Here is a 21,800-nt window from a genome sequence, read left to right on the forward strand (position 1 = left end):
TTTTATATCCGCTAAGCATCTGGAAACTGTCCACACTTTAATTACATCCCGCTTAGTCTACCATAACTCGCTGTATTCCTGTCTCACTCAGTACGTCTCCAAACTTCATCTAGTTGATGAAGATGTTGCAGCAAGACTACTCACAAAATCCAATAGAAAAATCCACATAATGCCTATTTTAGCATCTTTACACTGGTTACCTGTACGTTTTAGAATTTATTTTAAAATTTTACTTTTAAAGCACATTGGGGATTGGCCCCCGATTATATCACTGATTTACTAACCCCTTATGAGCCTGAATGCAGCCTGAGATCCTCCAGCAGAGGTCTGTTAGTAATTCCTAGGTCAAGGCTAAAAACCAGAGGAGACAGAGCCTTTGGGGTCAGGAAACGACTCTGGAACGACCTGCCGAAGGAGATCAGGCAGGCTAGCTCTGTTTCTTCTTTTAAATCTCTTGCTTTCTCTTGAATTGGTTATCCTTCTGTTTTTACTTTACTTGTTTTACTGTGTTTTAGTAATTCATACCTTGCATGTCGTTATTACTGTGCCATTCTACTTTTATTTATTATTTATCTGGAAATTTCTCTTGTTTTGATGTCTTTTTAAAATACTTTGTAACCTGTTTTTGAAAAGTGCTATGTAAATAAAGTTATTATTATTTATTTTTACAGAACTCTACTTCATTTCATTTTCAGCAGCATCTATTAGATCTACCCTATGCTCTGGTGCATTGTTGTAAACAGAAAAGGGGGCAACTCATTCTGTTCACCGCCTCTGCCTGCCATGCAAACTGCTGACTTGGTGCTGTGATAATCACGTATTTGTGAGGGCTATTTGAGTTGCAGGAATGATTAATGTGGTCGTGGATCTTGTCTCACAGGGGGCCCTTTGCCAGAGGATTGGAGACTTCACCTGTGGGTGGTCTCTTAGATCTGGGACACAGTTAGAGCTGAGGATCTATTCACTTTCGGAGAAAAGCCTCATCACTCTCTAGTTGTTGCACTGCTGGGAGCAGCTATTTGTCTCACCAATGGCCCAAAAGCCTGCTTTACACATTTCCTCAGAGGAGCTGATTCAGCCCACATTGAAGAGGGCAAACTTTGATCTGTCACGACTTTCATATCATGCACTAATTAACAATATATTAACATCATGTGAGAAGTATTTGAAAACAATTATCCCACTGCTTGTAATTAATATAACATTTAAAAGTCTTGACTAACTTACTGTATGATGATCAATTTGATTGTTGTTACAGTATCAAGATTCAACTATAAATCATTATGACAGAAGAAAAGCAATTATAGAGCTTGTAATGTGATGTAATGTGCAATGATACATGTAATTATAATTAAAGAATATGAGCAGAAAAGCCTTGTAACAGTCATGCCAGATTCATACTACAATAGCCTACATCATGTCTAATGTGATTATAATTTGTGTATAGAATTGTGTAATGCCAACAAAGTGTGCACATTATTTGAATAAAAAACACAGACACGCTTAATACTGAGCTGCTGCATTTTATTCCTGAGCCAATCCCTCAGGGACTATTAAATGTTTTTGGGGCAGGCTAACTAAACTTATTTTGGGTCAAAAGGGATGTCTTCTCTCCAAAGATACAGACTTGGGCCTGGCCCAAGGCACATTTTATGCTGTAGTGGACAAAACTAGCTTGAGCCAAACAAATGGTAGTACTGAAAAAAAGACTTGAAAAAGCATCTGTGAAGTTGCTCACAGTAACATTTTTGCCCCTGGATAGAGATTGAAAAAGCCCTCCTGGGCCAAGAATGTTGGGAGTGCTACATAAACAATGCTATCTAGCAATGCTTGAATCTAGGAGACATCTTATACAGCTGGTCCAGAATGATGTTGTTAAACCAGCAGTCTATAGCACATCAACACTGACATGGATGGACAAAATGATGACAAAGACAGTAAGAATCCAGGTACTAAGCCATCCAGAAAGGAGGACTAAATCTGCAGTTCCTCCTTAGTTTGAAGTGTTCCTCTAACTCTTGATTACTGTTGAATTTTTGTGAAGAGGCTTAGTTAAATGCCAACAGGCTTCACCATCGTGTACACAAACAATCAGCTTAAAGACAGAGCTGGAGTAAAGCTTTTTGTATACAGACTGCACTGTAATGTTTCCTGGTCCCTTTTTGTGTCTTTCCTCAGAGAGTGTGACAGAAGTGAGGACAAACATCTATGTGACGAGTTTTGGGCCAGTGTCAGACACAGACATGGTGAGTATTATTCTCTTCATCTTGCTCCTCACTAATCATCACAATGTCATCAAATCTGGGAAAGTTATCAGGCTGTATTCCTCTATCCTACTAAAATCTGATCATATAAGATCATATAAGCAATATATGAACTTATGGCAGAACAACATTGAAGTAAACATCTTTTTACATGTCAGGGATAGATAATTAAGTCTAGCTTAGTATCAAACAATAAAAAATGTCATGTGTTCATTTAAGATAAAGCACGATGACGTTTATTCAGTGAAGGAATGAGTAAATGGTGGTAACCAACTAACCACAGCAAACCTGCTTGCTTCTCTTATGTTTTTTGCTCTCTGTGGCCACAGTTTGACAGACTACAGCTATTTTAAACCAATATTCCTTTTGTACTCAAAAGGAAGCCACTTTCCGCATGAGGGGTTCTACCTGTCTACTTGATGCAGCTCCTACAAAGTTCCTTACAGACAATTTTGACATTGTTGGTCCTAGTAATTTATTTTTTATACATAGTTATGTGGCTACGGGCACATTTTCCTCTACTTTCATGCATGCAACACTTCTGGAAACACCTAGTCTTGTTTGAATACAGACAACTACAAACTCTAAAATGCTGTTTCTAGCAAACCACTGAAAAATCTAATATGACTATATCACTTACTAAAGTGGGAATATTTTGGTTGGACAATTAGTGTTGGGTGATATGATCAGATTTAAAAAGATCATTACTAATGTGATTTGCAGCCATTATCCATTGTTAATTTCACTACTCAGATGGAGCAGTCAAAAAAAAAAAAAAAAAAAAAAAAATCAATAATGCAGCCTTTCACAGCAGGAAAAAACATTTCATGTACATGTCATTGTATTGCATGCATCAACCGAAATCCCTAAAACCATTTTAGAAAGTTGTAGTAGTTAGAGTGCTATCTTTTTAAACAGCATAATTCTGGAGAAATTCCCCACAGCGCCCTGGATGACCTCCTTTAAACAGCAGATGCTGGAGATGGTTCACCCTTTGTCTTGGGACCTTATGGGGCATTTGACATATTTGATTATGCAGCTCTAATTGACCGCCTTGAGCACTGGGTAGTTTCTCTGGCTCAGCTCTGAGCTGGCTCGACAGCCTGTGTGACGTAGCTAGATTAGCGGGTTTTGAGTTGAGTTTTTTTGGTCTCACGAGAGAGGCTGTTTCACATTATAACAAGGCTCGACGCATAAGCTGCTCTGGTGCAGCTTTCGTTTAGGCTGTCAGACTCAAATTTTACACGAGTGAGGATGAGGATCTCATGAAGATTTCATGGATTTAAGTGAAGATAATTACAGTGGCTGGGTGGACGGCAAAAGTCTTAAGAAAGGATCGCTTTTCTTTCATTGATAGTGTATTAGCAGTAGATTATGTGCAAATCAATTGGTCACCATTGCCAAAATTATGTCAAGTAACACAACTTATCAAAGTGAGGTCATAACTGTGACAGAGACCATTTCCTTTGACATTTTGTAACTCGCTGTTGTACTGTGATCAATGTGCTTGTATAGACTCCCAACCATCTGCACACTCAAGTAGCACTTAGCTTACATTAGTTAACATAGTTATCAATAATTTACCAGTTTTAACTTTGCATAATGAAAATCTCGACAGGGATTGATTCAGTAGCCTGCAAACATTTTTCCATCAGCGCAGCCCCGGGTGACATGTGCCTGACTGTGAATATATTTTCACAACCTCAAGGTGCAGGAACTGATGGGGTGCTTATACTTTTCAGTTGATTTAATGTACAGCTCCCATTCATACATTAGGAGCTGTGGATTGTACTTAACAGGAAGTAATGATTTACTGCAAAACAAAATTTCCTGCATTGGAAGTTTGTTACATATGCCATGTTTTTGAATGAATGTTTCTATAACTCAAAAACAGAAATCTTGGGTTTGACGTCAACCTTCATGCCACTGTGGAGATACAGTATGCTGAACTTGCTTTGTGAGACTGTGTTAGCTCTCTTACTTTATGACAATAGGAAGTACTTTATCTTTTTCAGCAGATATCACCTTTGGGGTCTCTCTGGGCTCAATTCTAGCCCCAATCTTTTATTCTCTTCACATGCTCCACTTGGCAACTTCATGAATCAATGGCAAACGACACAGAGCACAGTCAGCAGCACACGAGATGGGTGCACAGGACATGGCAGCCCGCTTGTGGTGATGTTCTGGTCAGAGCCGCATGTTGTATAACTGTAGTGTAGTTAGAGATTAGAACTTGCATTGGTCTCTATGCCACAGGGCTGTATGTACAGTAGCTGCCACTGTTTGACTTCTCATATGTGGAAACAAGGCATCAACATATAGATTTTTGTTCTAATTTCTGCATTACTTAGTTATCTTTAGATTTGATGTCAGGATTTCACCGATCATTACCACGGCAAGGCTCATTCTGCCCCCTAGCTATACTGTGTGTTCGTTCTCAATATGCACATGAACACTGCATGAAGGCTTCCAGCATTTCCTTTCAAGATTTTTCACAGTCTAGCCTCAAAAGATGATAAGGATTTAGCCCTCAGGAAGCATCACAGTATAGAACAGACGAGTCAGTATCATCTTGTAAAACACTTTGAGTCTGTACATATATGCATTGCAATGTGCATATTATATGCTTGTTTTTATCTTTTGCTTCTGATATATGTAGTGTATAAAGCCGAATCTCTTTTGTTCACTCTTTTTTTCCTTATATCTTGCATTCGGACTGTATCAGCTTACAGTTTTAATATTTTTTATGTTCATATTGTAGACTGCTAAGGCCCATCCAGATACATTTACAGGTTTTGTGAATAAATCTAAATTTTGTGCAGTGTTCACAACAAAGCATAAGTGGGAAAATGCATTTGTGCACTTTGCATTTAGAGCAAAAATTATGGAAATTCACTGAACATTTTCTCTAACACTCCTGCTGTATCTACTAAATTCTACCCTCACAAAAAAGGTAGAATTTGTTGTTGAATGATTTAGTTGGTCACAGATCAGCAATAGGAGCTCTGGTGCTCTTTCAGCAGAGGAGAGAATCAAAGGACAACAACGTCGATTATACAGTACAGTGAGCAAATGTGGATAGGAGGCTGTACTAAATAAGTAGGTCTTGACTCTGGACTTAAATAATGAGCAGTCTCAATAGCTGAAATTGGTGCCTGTTTCGAAAACGGAGGGCACCCTCTGAGGGTGAGTGGGTGGGAGGGTGGCTCAGTTGTTCTTTTGAGTTTAGAGAATAACAAGGACTGTTGCATCTGGTAAGCAGAGAGCGGCACCGGGTTTTTTAGATCAGGTAAACTTGTGATGTAGTGATGGTCGAGTTATTTTCAAGTTTTTTTATAAAGTAATTCTGGGTTTTGAAGACACTGAGCTCTGCTACACACAGACAATGAAGGCAAATCTACTGTAGGTCAGGGTCGTGCAATCATGTTTTCTGGTTCACGAGTTTCCAGGCTACCAAGTTCAGAATGAGTCGGATGTGTTATTTAAGTGTGTAAAGGGGGACAGCCTCAGTGTATTGCACTAAACTGTTCTGGGAAACAAAAGCAGGGACCAGTTTTCTAGGTCAGTTAAAGGAGAGGAAATGACTAAGCCTGGAGGTATTTCAGAGGTGAAAAGAGGCTTTTCAAGATATCTCCTTGAAGTGTTCTCCAAAGGGAAGTTCTGTATCGGAGATAATTCACCAGAGTTTAACAGATTAATTTGGGGCAACTATGTATCTAGCCATTAAAATAAAGTGAGGGAAATCAGGTGTATGCTGCTGAAAATGAACAAAAGAAATAAACTTAATTCTTATCATGTTACTCTGTGATTGTTTAGTCAAAGCTAGTTGTTTCCCTGTAGATTCCTTTAATAAGCCATTTAAATAAAGCTCATTAAACTCTTTAATAAGCTTTAAATTGAAAGTGCTCCCTCTGAATAAACTAATACACCACTCAATAAATGCTACCATTGCTTTTGATTCAATGCAGAAATGGGAACACAAAGTCACATGGACAGGTTGAATATCTAAAATAAATGTGAATAAGTCAAAACTGTTCATATGTGCAGATTTTTGGTATTAATTAGTTACCTTGAAGTTGTAATTAAGGCTTGCTTTTTAGTTTTGTATGGGGAAGTACATGCACACGGAGCTAGCCCTGGATTGTACTTGGCATCAAATACCATATCACCCAAGCCAGAGAGAAATACTGTCCATTCAGTTCTGTTCAAGGTTCTTATCACCTACTACCACCACCACCTTTAGAAAAGTGTTCTTTTCTAAATTGTTTGGAGCGCATTCACAGCATTCACTGTATTCACTGCAGGTGACCTTGAAATCAACATCTGTTGGAACATTTGTTGGAGCTTAAATTCATGAAATGGATTATTGATGTGTTTCCAATAAGGCTAAGAGTCTATAACCAAATTAATGGTTCTGTGATGCTGTACTTAAGCAAAGCAGTACTTTGAGCTAGATGCTAACATCAGCATGCCACAGTAACATGCTCCCATTGACAATGCTAACATGTTTAGCAGGTACTGTTTACCATGTTCACCTTCACAGCTGAGAATGAAGGAAATGTTTTGACCACAGCAAAACATTTCTGATTTTACATGTTGCCCCATTATCAGGTCAGCATTTCAGTTTGTCCAATACTTTGGTTTATGACCACAATCATTCATCCTTTAGGGAACAACAATGTTTGAAACAAATTTCATGGCAGTCCATCCAGTAGTTGTTGAGACATTTCACTCAAAACCACAAATGTCAGCCTCATGGTGGTGCTTGCGGAAAAGTCAAGGGATCACAAGTCAGTAGGATACATTGTCTGGGAACCATGCATGTGTGAGCCAATCGTCTGTTAGATGTACAAACATTCACCGGATAAGTGAAAATTTCGACCTGGTGGTGACACTAGACGCAAAGTTAAGGGGTCACCAAAGTTTTCTGAATTCATCCTCTGGGGACAATGAATGTCTGTACTAAATTTCATGACAATCCATCCAATAGTTGTTGGACGAAAGTGGTGGACTGACCGACTGGCATTGCCATCCTTTGAGCCATGCTATGCCACGAGCGGTGTGGCTAAAAATGTGGAGCATTAAATGCTTGAAGAAATTGTTAAAACTGAGATGTCCCTAGACAGAGCACACTCTATACCCAAGGCATCTCATACTTGATGTTACAGAGATGGGTAATTGGACCACTGGATGTACACGACATTAAGTGTCCCAGAAATGTCTGCTTCTCGCTCACACTAAGGGCCATTTGTTCAGCCTTCACTTGGACCCCAGTACGCCACATCTGCCTTTAGTGTCCCACAACCACAACAGGAGAAGAGCTAACTGCACTCGAATATTATGGGCCACTAAGAAGGCACGTTGTTCAGAGTCTGCGCGAGGAGCTTAGAGTGTGTGACCATGGCAGATTTCTCCAGTGTCACAAGACCCAGAATGTGGGTTAGGATCTTGATGTTGATCTCTAGTAAGTAGGCGGGTGTGTTTCTCTACCTCAAGCCTACCCCTCCTCACTTCCTCTGGCTGATTTTTCCTTTGCTTTTTTTCCTGTCCTCCTCCCTTCCTCTCGCAAGTTCTATGCATCGCATCTCTTCCACATGTATGCAGTGTCAAGGCACATTTACCTGTTTCATGGTAGGATGTGACAGGTCTGCTCTGATGAAATGGGAAGCGATTTAGGCTGTCACAGGTACTGTGCTAAGGCTTGCTTTCACAAAGATGTCAGTGATGGCCTGATCTTGCCAAGGTTTCACAGTCTCTGCAAGTAAACATTTCAGGAAAAGCTGAATTTTCAGCACACAGCCAGTATGTTTAAAATGCAGGAAACTCAAACCCCAAAATGCCTGAGCAGCTCAAGGTCTTCTGAACAGAACAGATGGAGGTTTGTGTTACTAAAATTTGAAGGTGAACTCCTGGATTCTGCATCAATCATGGTGTCCTTGTTCAAAGACTAGCAATTAAGCCCCTCTTCACAAAAATACAGAGAATTGGAAATTTGTCTTGGTCCCCTAGCACCTTTTAGAAAAACATACACTCTTAAAATAGGACTATGATTACTATAGCTGAATATGTACAATAGCAATAGAAGTGATTATTCAACTCTGACAACTGTACACCATCTAAGCAGTCTGTATGGATTAACAGGCCTTACATGCAGTTCCATTACATCTAAAGTCTCTAACAACAATCCAGCACCTCTCTAACAGTTACAAGAAACAGAGTCAGCTTCAGGACACACTTCAGTGACGTTACTAGTAGTCGTGGGTTGAGACTGAGAGTATGACCAGCCCTGGTAAGTGACGTGCAAGAAATAATCTTTTTTTTTTTGCTAGTCAGGTGGCTAAATTCTGGCTCAACAAAAGAACTTGTTGACATTTGCTATCGCATTCAAATTAGCTCTACGAGACTCAACATTAGCTTACGTTAAATCACTGCAACAAAGTGCATTATTCAGGCATTTTCTGCGGTGTACCTGGGAAACTGGGCATGCTTGTCATCATAGAAATAGATCATAAGATTGTGGCGTTTTTAAAACTTCAGCGTAAAGGATTGTGACGTTTATTGCAACTTTGGCAATATCTGCTACCTTACCTTTGAAACGCAGTTCCACTTGCTCACCGGAGCTGCTCCAGTCTGCAGATGCAGCTCTGTGCTGTCTGTTGCACAGCAGCATGCACAGCCTTCAGCGTTGATAGGCTATTACTCATGATGTGTAATCAATCAGACAGGACGGGACATTGCTCAAGAACACAGAGCGATGACTATAGAGAGAGGCTGCCGCATCAGAGCCAAAATAGCGCATATTGGCAATCAGATAGGAAAAATAACGATTCTGATAATGAGCCAGGCCAATAATCGGCTGACCCCCACGATGACAAATACATTTGAGCCAGTGGTGGTGGCACAATGGGACCTTCTCCCCTGTTGCAGCCTCTTGTTGTGAAACTTGTGTTGTTAGACTGAGTGTGTATATTACATAAAAGGTTTCATAGAAATCTATGTGTAGTGAAAAACATGTTTCCTCCCTCAAGACATAACCCTCAAATACTTTTGTTAAGTATCTTAATTATTACTGCACAGTGATTTCAATCAATTTTCATCCAGTTAAATCATTTTGTTTTAGCTGTGACACATTATGTGTACTAAAATCTATTTTAGTACACTTACATAATCTATTCTCTTTGACTATATATGAGGGCTACCTTGAAAATAAGGAGTATTTCTTCTCAAGGTGTGCTGCTGCTGCTGTTTTAATACTATAGATATTTTACATTTTGTGGCCAAGTGGTGTTGACTAAGATTGTGATATGATTGTTGAAAGATCATTGGTGAATCCTGGTCTCCATAATCAAAGTCCTATGCTCTGTACAGCAACCATCGATCCTGACCAATAATGTAGTACTTGGTGAACATCAACCACACAGCAATCATGTTTCCTTCATTATATCTGAGGCAAAAATCAATTAGTAAATAAAAGTTAATTTTTAGAAGATATGGTTGCACATGGACATTGTTCTTCTTGAATGTGAGCCACTTATGCTCATTTACTTGAGAGGAGCTCAAAATAACCATAATTTAATAATGTGTCTTTGATCTTAAAAATGCATTATGTTTATACTCGCTTAAATTATTGCATGTTCAGTGCAACATATCCTTCATTTGTTTGCTGCTATCTGATTCTACGTCGATTATATCTGTGGAACAAAATGTTGATGTCTGAAGTGTGGCATAATGAAGTGCTAAAACGTGTTTGCGCCTCACAGCAGCAGACGCTGGTGAACACTGAAGATAATTGGAGTTGGTATGGGATTCACAGCTCATTGCAAGTCTCGCACAGGTTACACTCCCAACAGGGAAAGGTGAACTGTACGCAAAAAGCAAAGCGAGAGAGAATAATTGACAACGGGAGAGCAAAGAAGGACTTGTAATTAAGGCATTAATCAAGTCTTTGACTAATCATTACAATGCCCAGAGTGTGAAGTTCAGAAGAGCCAGTTCTAATAGATATGCTTCCTCCAGGAAGTAGTCTGTGTCATTACCACACCAGCTAATCAAAGAGTTATCTCTGGCCTGCTGTGAGCTGTCAAAAATAAGACATCATCACATATATCACACATAACATTTCTGCTCAAGAAATTGTGGAAATGGCTCTCTTGCAAAATACAATATCTTGTCAGGGACACTAAATCAATCCTGTCAAACGAGTCAGTTAATGTAGATAAACACAGTGTGTGTGTGTTATGTTTTTACCAAGTAAGAACATTGGGCAATAAATATGGTGCAAAATATTCAGCAATTTCTTTGACAGAGCAGCGTGCATAGGTAATTTTCCTTCAGAGATGAAAGATTCATTGTTATTTTGTAATTTATTTGAAAAAAGAAAAAGATTGTTGGGCTTTTAAAATGCCAGATATGTAGCAGTGAACCAAATGATTCACTGAAATAAAAAGAAAAAGTGGTTGGACCTTAAATCCACAGGAGACTGAAATAAGCCATTAAAAAAAAAAGTCCAAATCTGTTCATGAAGCCAAATTAAAACTAAAACCTGATGACATTATTAAAATCTAAATGTTTAGAATTTAATGAACTCATTAATTCAAGATAAAAGGCTGCATTAATATTCTATCAGATATTAGACACAACCTTTCTGCCATTATCAGGGAACCAGACATGGTCGTTTTTTTAACGTCTAGACTCATTTAGCCCAGTCTACTGTACATCCTACCTTAACTGCCACCTTATCAGCCTTTCCTCATTTCCTTTCATTCTCATCATTTTCTCTCCATTTCTGCCCCACTATTGGACGGTTCTCTCCACCACTCCCCCTCCGCTGAGACTCACTCTCACATATGAGCAAAGGAGACATTTCTTTGTGTGCGTGACAAGCTTGTTCTTCCTCTTGTCTTTATTTATCTGTCTGTGCGTTCTCTTCCTGCTGTGACAATCCTATAGTATTTACTGAAAGTGTTCAGTAATTAATGTCAACATGAAACATTAGAAACCCATTTAGTTATGGCATATAAAACAGTGACAGTTGGAAACCCAACCATACAATATTAGTTGTTGTATATATGCAACAATCAAGGTGACTTGCTTAAATGTAGCCTGATTTGACCCCTTAAAACTTCTTCAGCTCTGTGGAGTAGATGCTGAAATTGTGCTTGAGACTGTGCACTTTGAAGCTCATGTGAAGCATACTGGATGTGTGTCTAGAAACAGCACAAAAGACTGCACCTTCAACCTTCTTAGTTTTTTCAAGGTAAACCAAAAGTAAACCAAGTTTCTGTATGAAGGACATTTATTCTAACATTTCTACAGCAGCAGATTCATCAGAAAATGAATCAGAAATGAGACAAAAATTGTTTTAGCTTTTGAAATGTGAGGATTTGCTGCTTTTCTCTGTTTTATATCATTCTCAGTTTCATTTATATGGTTTTGGACTTCTGGTTGGACAAAACAAACAATTTGAAGACATCACCTTGTGCTCTGGAAAGTTGTGATGGGCAGAGACTAAATAATCAAAAAAATCATCAACATACTGTATGAATTAATAAAAAACAAAACAAAACAATCATTAATTGCAGCACCAGAGAACTACGCCGCATAATCAAATCATCATTCATTCTAATTTCCATTTTTATCTGGGGATGTCCTGATCAGTTTTTTTGGCCCTGATCCCAATCAGAGTCCTTTATTATTGGGGACAATCTGATACTTAATTTTAAATAGCAGCAACAGATGTACAACATTGATTATAAATTCAGTACTCTTTATCACTACCTGCATAATCCAAACAGGTCCAGGTTCAAATCTATTTAGTGTGTAAGCTTAAATTATTAATATGATATGAATAAAAGTTTAACTGACTGTTGCAACATGTCGCCCCCCGTTTCTCTCTCCCCACATATCCTGCAGCTCCTCACTGTGCTTTCTAATAAAGGCAAGATGCCAAAAATAATATATAGGTTTTAAAAAAAAAAAAAAAGGATATGTGTTGTATATCTGAAGAGTAATTCTGTATTCATGAATGTATTTGTAAAACTGTCATTCAGATGCCACAAATGTGTTTTAAAATGCCATTTAGATTACAGTTGTTTACTACAGTAAATCCATTCATGATCCTGCTATAAAAGACACATTTGAAAAGTGCTGTTGAGTAGAGGCTCTACTCTGTCCCTGTGTCAAGGAGAAATCAATCACTCAGTCCCTGGAGGAACACCAGCTGGCATTTGAACTGATTGTGCCATTTGGCTCTGTGTGGAGATTGAAAGACAGGAATGAGGAAAAACGTAGTCAATTTTCAAATTAATTCCCTGTGTTTACAGAAGATTTCTGCTCAAAAGAAGCAAACAAATGAGGGCTTTGCCCAGCTGAGCCAAACACACCATTGTCTTTTCATCACCTGACGTTTTACAATGATTTGGATGAGATTTGGCAATGCTGTTGGATGTCAAAAAAGAAGACAAGAAGAAAAAAGTGCATTTACGTGTATAACTGCGGTAATGAAGATGTAAGTGGTCCTCAGTTTTTCTGTGCCAAACTTTCATGGATTGTTGCCGGAAAGTTTTGGTGCAAGATGCGCAGGACACAGAATAAATCAGCGTAGTGTGCGTCTTGGTGTCCATGTGTGTATGTTCATCAGTCTTACTCGTGACCTGGGGAGTCCTTTGTTATCCGCAGGGGGCACATAATTCATGACTAAACTCAATGTGATAGAATTAGTGTAAAAATAGATAAATTATTTTGAACCCTGTTTTTTATTAGATATAAAGAGATGGTAGACACAAACAGTACTGAACAGAGACTGCAATTAAATTAGAAACAAAGTTCAATAAAAAAGAAGAAAGGGTTTGAGGCAAACGTGTTTGTCACATTCCCTCTTTTTTTCTTGCTGTTATCCATCTATAATGCTCTCTGTGGGCTTTATTAAGAGCACTGTTGTGAGGCCAGATGATGTTTTATAGCAGGATTGCCGGCCGTCAGGAGGTCAATCATATCAATTAACAGGCATCAATCCTGCACTGTTCATCCCTGTTGATGTGCTGAGTGGAAGCTGTACATCTCCCCTTTTGAGGGTGATGGCTTCCTGTTTTTAAAGCAACTGAGAAATGAGCAGTTACAGCTCACAGGTGAGCTACGAATGCCCTTTCACTGTACAAAACGAAAGCACAATTATTGATCACCAATAACGTGGACTGTTGCATGTTACAGTCAAATGATACAAACAGCTCATTTCTATCTCACTCTGTGAAGACAGCTGCACTCAGTCTGCACAGCCGCTGCACGCAACTGATGAGGGAAGACTGTTGCTAGGACACCAAGTCCTATTGAACGAATAATGTGAAGTAAATTCCTTTTGACTGGCTACTTCCTGCATTCATTTTTATTTCATTTACATTTACATGCGTTAGTGACAACACAAACACATTGTTGCATATTAATAAAACATGAAACAGATGTATTATGAAGTTTCAAGCTGAAGCTAATTTGTGTCTCAGCCAATTCTTAGACATAAAGTTTGAAACAATATTGTTAGCAGAGTAGTAATTACATGTTACAGAAGAGATATTTTTTCAATTACTGGTATGGCTGACATGTATACTTGTGTGAGCACCATGTTTGATAGAGAGGATGTTGGACAGTTTTTCCTTTTAAAGCTGTTTCTTATAGTTTTTTTTTTTTTTTTAACTTGTGGTTGACAGATGGCAAAGCATGGCACGTGTATCTTTTTAAACAAGATGACTGATAATAATTTTACATTTACAGTTGCCACAAGTGATGGTTCCACTACAAATCTGATAGTATCAGTTTATTATCAATCGTTTTTGTCAAATATGCACAAATATCTTATTTGAATCAGTTGGATTTTCTTGATTTTATATTTTCTTTTATTATTTGTCCGTCGAGTGGATCAGTGAGTGTTAAAAGGTTAATGTTATATACTGCAAGTAATTTCCTCAGTGTAAAGAGTGCCATCTATTTCTGTTAAATATTACATATCGTTTCCCAACTCTGTACACTGTTTCCTTCCCAACTAATCCCTCTCGCTCTCTTCTCAACAGGAGTACACCATCGATGTCTTCTTCCGTCAGAGTTGGAGGGATGAGAGGCTGAAGTTTGACGGGCCCATGCAAGTTTTACCCCTCAACAACCTCCTGGCCAGTAAGATCTGGACACCTGATACCTTTTTCCACAATGGAAAGAAATCTGTGGCCCACAACATGACAACTCCGAACAAACTGCTACGACTAGTTGACAACGGCACCCTTCTCTACACTATGAGGTGAGCCGCTTTTGAAATCACCCCGCAGTCAACACTGACGCTTTTTTGTTTAATATTGTACTTTAACAAGACAGAGTCTGCAGCCATGCTAGTGGCTCTGTGATGCTGTACTTGGGGATAGCAGTGCTTTGAGCTAAATTCTAAACATGCTCATAATGACAATGGTAACATGCTGATGTTTAGCAGGTATGATGTTCACCATGCTCACCACCATTAGTTTAGCGTGTTAGCAGGCTTGGTTCAAGTTTAATTCCCTGATGGGATGCTGTTAGTTTTGCAGGTATTTGTTAATAAACCAAAGTATTGGACAAATTAACGTTTTTACCTTATTAGAGCTAAACAATTAGTTGATCAACAGAAAATTAATCTGAAACATTTTTTATTTCTATTAACCGTTTAAGCCATTATGTTTAGTTAAAATGTCAAAAAGTCCCAGCTTCCAAGTTCTAAACTGTGAATATTTTCTGGTTTTTAAGTCTTATGTGATAGTAAACTAAAAATCAATGGGTTTTGGACTGTCACCTTGATCTCTGGGAAATTGCGTTGGATATGTTTGCCTATTCACTGACATCAGTTCAATTGATAACGAAAATAATTAGTTGCACCCCCAGACCTAATAATGTCACTAGGGGGAAGTCAGAGAATCACCAAAATTCTTACAATTCATCCTGAGAGGGGCATAAATGTGAGGACCAAATTTCATGACAGTCCATCCAATAAAGACATTTCATTTAAAGCCAGCGCTCCATGAAAAGTCAAGGGATCAAAAATAAAAAGTTTGTGAGAGCTGATGCAGCAGCTACTGTACCTGAATCATTTCTGATAATTTCATCTGTCTGACAGTCACAGTTTCACACACCGACAGATCAGTGAATAATATTCACTTGATCAAAGAACTGACATTCTGTGTATTTCGTGCCTGTAAAGTGCACTGTAAATGGACTCAGTGACTAAGACAGTCACAGTCAGTGAGTGCTATTATCTACACGAACAGAGAGAATATAATTCATTGGTTTAAACCCTCTAATCATTGAATCTGTCAATCAATCAGCCTTCCCTGCAGCTTTGCATCACAGCTTTTAAATCACTTGAAAAGAAATATCTTCATGTGGCTCGTCCACAAGGTCAGTATTGATTTTCATGGGTGAAAATAAATAAATAGAAAGAATTTCATTTTGTGGTCCCACATGAGTAGATTTGATGTGGTGGCAGTTCTGCCAAGGCCAAGAAAGACATCTGAGCTGTAATGGAGTATTGTAAGGACTGCCTTGTTTACTATACATAAACAAGTTAATGTGCAGTAAGATGATGAATAGATTGTATAAAGCAGTATGATCAACATCTGTCAGACAAAAGCAAAAAGTAATCCTATATCCAGATTGAAGCAACATTTCTATTCAATTTCAAGCTACAATACAAAACTCAACTTCGGTCTCTATCTTTTGTGTTGCATTTGGACCAGGGTTGATTCAGATCCTCTGGTTTACTTGTGGTATTAAGAGCTTAAAAAAAAAAATCTTTCAGGTCATTCCTTTCAGTGTTTCCCCTAGGTTGACTGCCTTGGGGTGGCTGATCAAAAACTCAAAGACAGTAAGCAGCCAGACATTTCTCCATTCTCAGTTTAAGAGCAACTGAGATTGACAATAACATGAGAATTGCTGGTCGACCTTAAAAGGTCAGTCCACTTTAAGTGAGCCTGGTCAGGTTAGGCTGGTCACACATTGTTGCTAACTTCAGGGCTAACCCCCTTCAATAGACGAGTTTTTTGTTGGTCTTGACAAGCTGCAGCATTTAGTAACACACTGTAGTCTGTACTGTACATCTACTGCCATATTGAACAACTTACTGCTAACCTTTTCCTCCTTCTGCTCCGCTAGCATTCACCATCACTTTTCTGCCACTCGCTCAACTACACACTCACTACACACACACACACACACACAACGCACTGCCCTATTCCTTAATGGAGCTACGCTATTCTTATAACAGTACCTTTCACGTAGATGTCCTTTATGAATGAGGAGAGGGAGGATGACTCAAAACAATTTCACGATAACACCCTGTGTTATCGTGCTCGCACAGTGTGTCAGTGAAAAGCATTAGTAGCCCATTGATATTAATAATCGTATGAAATTTTAGCAGCTGCGCTCATAATTTTGCAGTGGCAGTGCACCACTGCATAATGAATATAGGGGAAACGCTGCCTTTTTTAAACTGGCACTATACAAAATGCGATAAGAAATCCTAATGCTAACCAGTATTATTAAGAATTTTATATAGGTGTTCAGTTCATGGGCTACCTTACCTTCATGGACTATAATTCTCAAAAGGAAAGACTGATAACTTTAAAATTTGCTTGAGCATACTTTTCAGGTATTAGGATTTAGAAAATAAATCCATATTTTTATTGGAAGTTGAGTGTGAGGTGTCTCAGCTGTGTTGATTGGCATTCCTCACTAAACAACCGCTTAAATCCATGTAATCAGCACGTCTACAGCATCTGAACTGACAAATGCTGTGAGGGCCTCCTGTTCTGCAGGATTTCATCATTATTTTTTGAATTGAGAGAGCTGGTATTATCTGCCAGTGCTGCTGCAGTCCTGTTTTTGTGTGAAAGCATTTTATCACTCACTCTCAGCTCACTTAAATTTAAATCAAACTCTATGTGGTTACTAAAGCAATTTGGTTCCCCTGACAGAGAATATTAATTCATGAAAAGTTTAAAATATCCTCATCAAAGGAAGTAGTGTGTACTTTTTGCAATAATTTAGTTACTTTTAAATACCTGAATGGGAACAGCTTATGAACCACCAAAACAAAAACAACTGTACACCCATATTTGTAGATAGCCATTTCAGAGTGATGAAAGTGTGTGCAATGCTGCATGTGTTATATTTAGATAATGAAAACAAAGCTTTTGCTTGCACTGTATAATCTAGTCAGTCTTGCTTTTTAGGCATGCTAGCAGAATGGGTCTTGGGATAGCAATGTTGGACGTGTGGTCAGTCAGCCAACCGCTTTGGTGCAGAGAGTAATATCCAATTGTTAGATGGACTGCTACTAAATTTGGTACAGATATCCATGTTCCCCAGAGGATGAATCTCAGATTCCCCTGACCTTTCCTCTAGCGCTACCATCAGGTTGACATATGTGGTTTTGTGAGAAATATCTCAACAACTATTGAATGGATTGCCATGAAATTTTGTTCAGACATTCATGTACCCCTTTAGGATGTATTGTAGTAACTTTGGTGATCTCTGACTTTTCCTGTAGCGCCATCATCACATTTCCATTTGTCCAATGCTTTGGTTTATGACTAAATACCTGCAAGACTAACTAAACTACATTCCCATTAACCTCAGCTGTGCTTGGTGTTTACTGCTGATTAGCAAATGAGTAAGATGGTGAACATGGTTAACATTATACGTGCTAAGCATCAGCATGTCCTCATGCTAACATTGGCTCAAAGCAGTTGTGCCAGAATACAGCCTCACAAAGCGCTAACACATCTTTAGACTCTGTAGTCTGGTTCCCCTTATACTAAATATGAAGTTCTGACATTGTACAAAGACAACTTGCCTTGTTGTAGTCTGTGATCAAAGTAATTCTAATATCTGTTTGGTTTTTCTCTTTTTTGCCTTTGATTCTGTCAGAATGTCAGTACAGCTTAGAAATTAGATGAATTTCGTCAATTAGTTGCCAGTTTAAATGCTGTATGATGCGTAGTTAGTGAGCCACTTTTCAGCAGCCAAGTAGGTGGAAGACAGGAGGCACACAGTTGTTGCGAGGGCAACAGAAGGAGCTAAGTAGAAACAATAAGTTTGTCTGTACAAGTGGTCCCTGATGTTGCTACTGTTATTACTAGTGTGAAAACTTCACATGTGGAACATTCTGTAATACGAAACTGGGAATTATACATTCTCATTGTTTAACTTTTTTTTTTTTTTTTTTAACTTTATATTTTACTTTCAATCATGCTCATTATATAATAATAGTTTACATGTAAAATCGGTACACACTCCCAAGGCATACAATATTAACAATAACTAATAAAAGTATGAAACTAATTGTGTATCAAGCCACATTTAGTACAGCTGACATGCTTTACAAATGACTTGCTCAGTTGCTCAAATAGTCCAGTTTTGAAGTGACGCATGGACTGTAAATGTTGTAATTGAGTCACAATAACCCATTTTGTGGTCCATTTATTAGTAACTCAGTCCACTGTAGGATGGTTTTATGGGTTGCCGTTTCGTTTGAACTCAGCTAATGTAATACCCATGTTGAATAAACAGTATGAGTATGAGTGAGATAATATGCCCAATTTCGCCATTTACTCACAGAGTGCACTTTGTAACTCAGCCATCTGACCAAACGAAATAAACTCTGGTGCAAGAGATAGATTATTTTTGTTGTTGTCAGTCAGCTGCGCACTCATTACAGGAGTACAGGAGGGAAGAGAGAGAGGGTAGAGTCTGTTCATCCTCTAGTTTTTCTTCAAACTTCCATAATGCAGTTTTAAAATGCCTGTACTCTACACTATCTGTGGGCATATCTCAGGTTGACAAGAATATTTAACTGGTTTAATTATTGCAGTGATTAATCTCAGTCATCGGGTACAAGAGGTTCATGTAAACAGACCTTGAGCAGAATAAATTATGTGTCTATGAAAATACAACCTGCATTTTGTGTCATGATGTCATGATGTGTTCACAACGGCCACCTCAAGCATATTGCAGCCTGACTGGTGGAGTATTTTCTCTCCCTCTGACCCCCTCAGGTTGACCATTCATGCCGAGTGCCCAATGCACCTGGAGGATTTCCCGATGGATGCACACGCCTGTCCTCTGAAGTTTGGCAGTTGTAAGTCAGTCCAGATGGTCAGAGTCAGGATTGTTCTCTGCAGGTGTTGGGCGCCTTTCCTGTCCTAGAAAAACTTCAAGTCTCAAACTGCACTCAACTATAGAAATATAATACTAGAGGATAACTTTCATGCTTAGAGGTCTGTTTGTTTGGGGGGAGGATGGGTTTGCAACATAGCAAAAGTAAACACTGACTTGAAATGAGAGTTCCCTTAATAAAGATGAGCAAGGAAGTATAACATTCAACACACTAAATTATAAAACATGTTCATGTTTCTAGCATGTGGACACAACTTTAAACACAATTAAACGGGGGAATATCACTCTACTGTTCGTTAGTGCTAGATTGATAAATTGTCTGGGCCAATATTGACCAAGAATGATCAGTATCGGCATAAACACCAATCAGCCAAAAGATTAAAACCAATGACAGGTGAAGTGAATAACAATGATTATCATGTTACAATGGTACCTGTCAAGGAGTGGGATATATTAGGCAGCAAGTGAACAGTCAGTTGTTGAAGTTGATGTGTTTGAAGCAGGATAAATGGGCAAGCATAAGGATCTGAGCGACTTTGACAAGGGCCAAATCTCGATGACTAGATGACTGGGTCAGAGCATCTCCAAAATGGCAGGTCTTGTGGGGTCTTCCCAGTATGCAATGGTCAGTACCTACCAAAAGTGGTCCAAGGAAAGACAACCGTTGAACCTGTGACAGGGTGGTGGGTGCCCAAGGCTCATTGATGCACATGGGAACCAAAGGCTAGCCCATTAATGCTGGCTACGATAGACATGTGTCAGAACACACAATGCATCACAGCTTGCTGCGTTTGGGGCTGTGTAGCTGCAGACAAGTCAGAGTGCTCATGCTGATCCCTGTCCACTGCCGAAAACGCCTACAATGGGCATGTGAGCGTCAGAACTGAGCAATGGAAGAAGGTGGCCTGGTCTGATGAATAAAATTTTCTTTTACAACATTCGGACGACCGGGTGTGTGTGCATCGTTTACCTGGGGAAGCGATGGCACCAGGATGCAGTATGGGAAGAAGGCAAGCTGGCGGAGGCAGTGTGATGCTCTGAGCAATGTTCTGCTGGGAAACCTTGGGTCCTGGTATTCATGTAGATGTTACTTTGACATGTACCACCTACCTAAACATTGTCGCAGACCAAGTACACCCCTTGATGGCAATGGTATTCCCTGATGGCAGTGGCCTCTTTCAGCAGGATAATGCACCCTGCCACACTGCAAAAATTGTTCAGGAATGGTTTGAGGAACATGACAAAGAGTTCAAGGTGTTGCTTTGGCCTCCAAATTCCCCAGATCTCAATCTGATTGAGCATCTGTGGTATGTGCTGGAAAAACAAGTCAGATCCATGGCAGCCCCACCTCACCCTTAAAGGATCTGCTGCTAATGTCTTGGTACCAGATACCACAGGACACCTTCAGAGGTCTTTTGGAGTCCATGCATCAATGAGTCAAAGCTGTTTTGGTGGCACAAAGGGGACCTACACAATATTAGGCAGGTGGTTTTAATGTTATGGCTGATCGGTGTATGTTGGCTGTTAAGTGACAAGAAATTTGACCTGCTGCTGGTGCTAGAAGAAAAGTCAGGTGATCACCAAAGTCATGAGGATCTGGGGACCATGAATGTCTTCACAAAATTTCATGGCAATCCATCCACTAGTTGTTGAGACTGAAATATCTCAACCAACTGACATTGCCATTCCTAGAGCCACAGTGTTAACATGGCTAAAAAGTGAATATCAGCTGATTTTTTTAAACACTTTATTAGTATCAACTTCAAAAATCTATCAGGCTTATCGATATTGGGTTGATACTGTGTATAACTAAGAGTCAAAATTGTCTTAGAATGTGCTCATCTCATTTCCTTATTCCCTGAAGTCTATAGTAACCTTTTCTACAGCAACTTTTTTGGCCAAGTGTGAGTAGATAGGAATTGTAGGAAAAAACATAAAAAGTTGCCTCATATGTTGACTCTAACCCATGTTCTCCACTGCTTCGTCTCCACTGTTACCCAGATGCTTATACCAATAACGAGGTGATCTACCTTTGGACCCAGGGAGACGAGAGGTCTGTCGCTGTGGCGGAGGATGGCTCCAGGCTGAACCAGTATGACTTACTGGGACACGTTATTGGCAAAGAAACCATCAGTTCCAGCACAGGTACACCATATATCCTCTGCAGTCCAGACAGAACTATACAGTATTGTATAAATGCAATCAAATGCTGTGAGTTTAAACAGACAAAAGATTTAGTCCTAAGAGAAACACACCAGGGTTGTATGCAGTTCGACAGCGTTTGCAGACACAACAAATTCTATTTTGATGGAGGAAACTGCAAGCAGTGAAGCAAAATTAGTTTTTCATGGGATG

General features: G+C 39.1%; 2 protein-coding genes across 5 annotated transcripts in view; one reads left to right on the top strand and one right to left on the bottom strand.

The window, feature by feature from the left end:
* Window positions 1–21,800, bottom strand: part of gabrb4 (gamma-aminobutyric acid type A receptor subunit beta4) — a 198,404-nt gene that overhangs the window by 154,332 nt on the left and 22,272 nt on the right. The window contains exon 4 of one of the 4 annotated variants that reach the window (XM_042430550.1): window positions 21,476–21,623. The exons of the other annotated variants lie outside the window; for them this stretch is intronic. Within the exon in view, the coding sequence (XP_042286484.1) occupies window positions 21,476–21,576 (101 nt within the window). The 5' untranslated portion in view covers window positions 21,577–21,623. The remainder of the gene's footprint in view (window positions 1–21,475; window positions 21,624–21,800) is intronic. 4 annotated transcript variants of the gene reach the window in all.
* On the top strand, window positions 1,428–21,532 carry gabra3 (gamma-aminobutyric acid type A receptor subunit alpha3). The gene is made up of 3 exons (XM_042430560.1): window positions 1,428–2,246; window positions 14,324–14,544; window positions 19,325–21,532. Exons 1-3 carry the CDS (start codon window positions 2,145–2,147, stop codon window positions 19,473–19,475), a joined length of 474 nt encoding a protein of 157 aa, XP_042286494.1. The 5' UTR covers window positions 1,428–2,144; the 3' UTR covers window positions 19,476–21,532.

The sequence above is a fragment of the Thunnus maccoyii genome, chromosome 13 (assembly GCF_910596095.1).
Source record: "Thunnus maccoyii chromosome 13, fThuMac1.1, whole genome shotgun sequence".
Classification (NCBI taxonomy): domain Eukaryota; kingdom Metazoa; phylum Chordata; class Actinopteri; order Scombriformes; family Scombridae; genus Thunnus; species Thunnus maccoyii.

What these genes read in the sequence shown, in the direction of transcription:
- gabra3 (XM_042430560.1), top strand. Translation starts at nt 2,145, where the DNA reads ATGTTTCCTGGTCCCTTTTTGTGTCTTTCCTCAGAGAGTGTGACAGAA. An exon ending in CAGTGTCAGACACAGACATG is followed by an intron (nt 2,247 to 14,323) that starts GTGAGTATTATT and finishes TCTTCTCAACAG; the next exon opens with GAGTACACCATCGATGTCTT. An exon ending in ACCCTTCTCTACACTATGAG is followed by an intron (nt 14,545 to 19,324) that starts GTGAGCCGCTTT and finishes TGACCCCCTCAG; the next exon opens with GTTGACCATTCATGCCGAGT.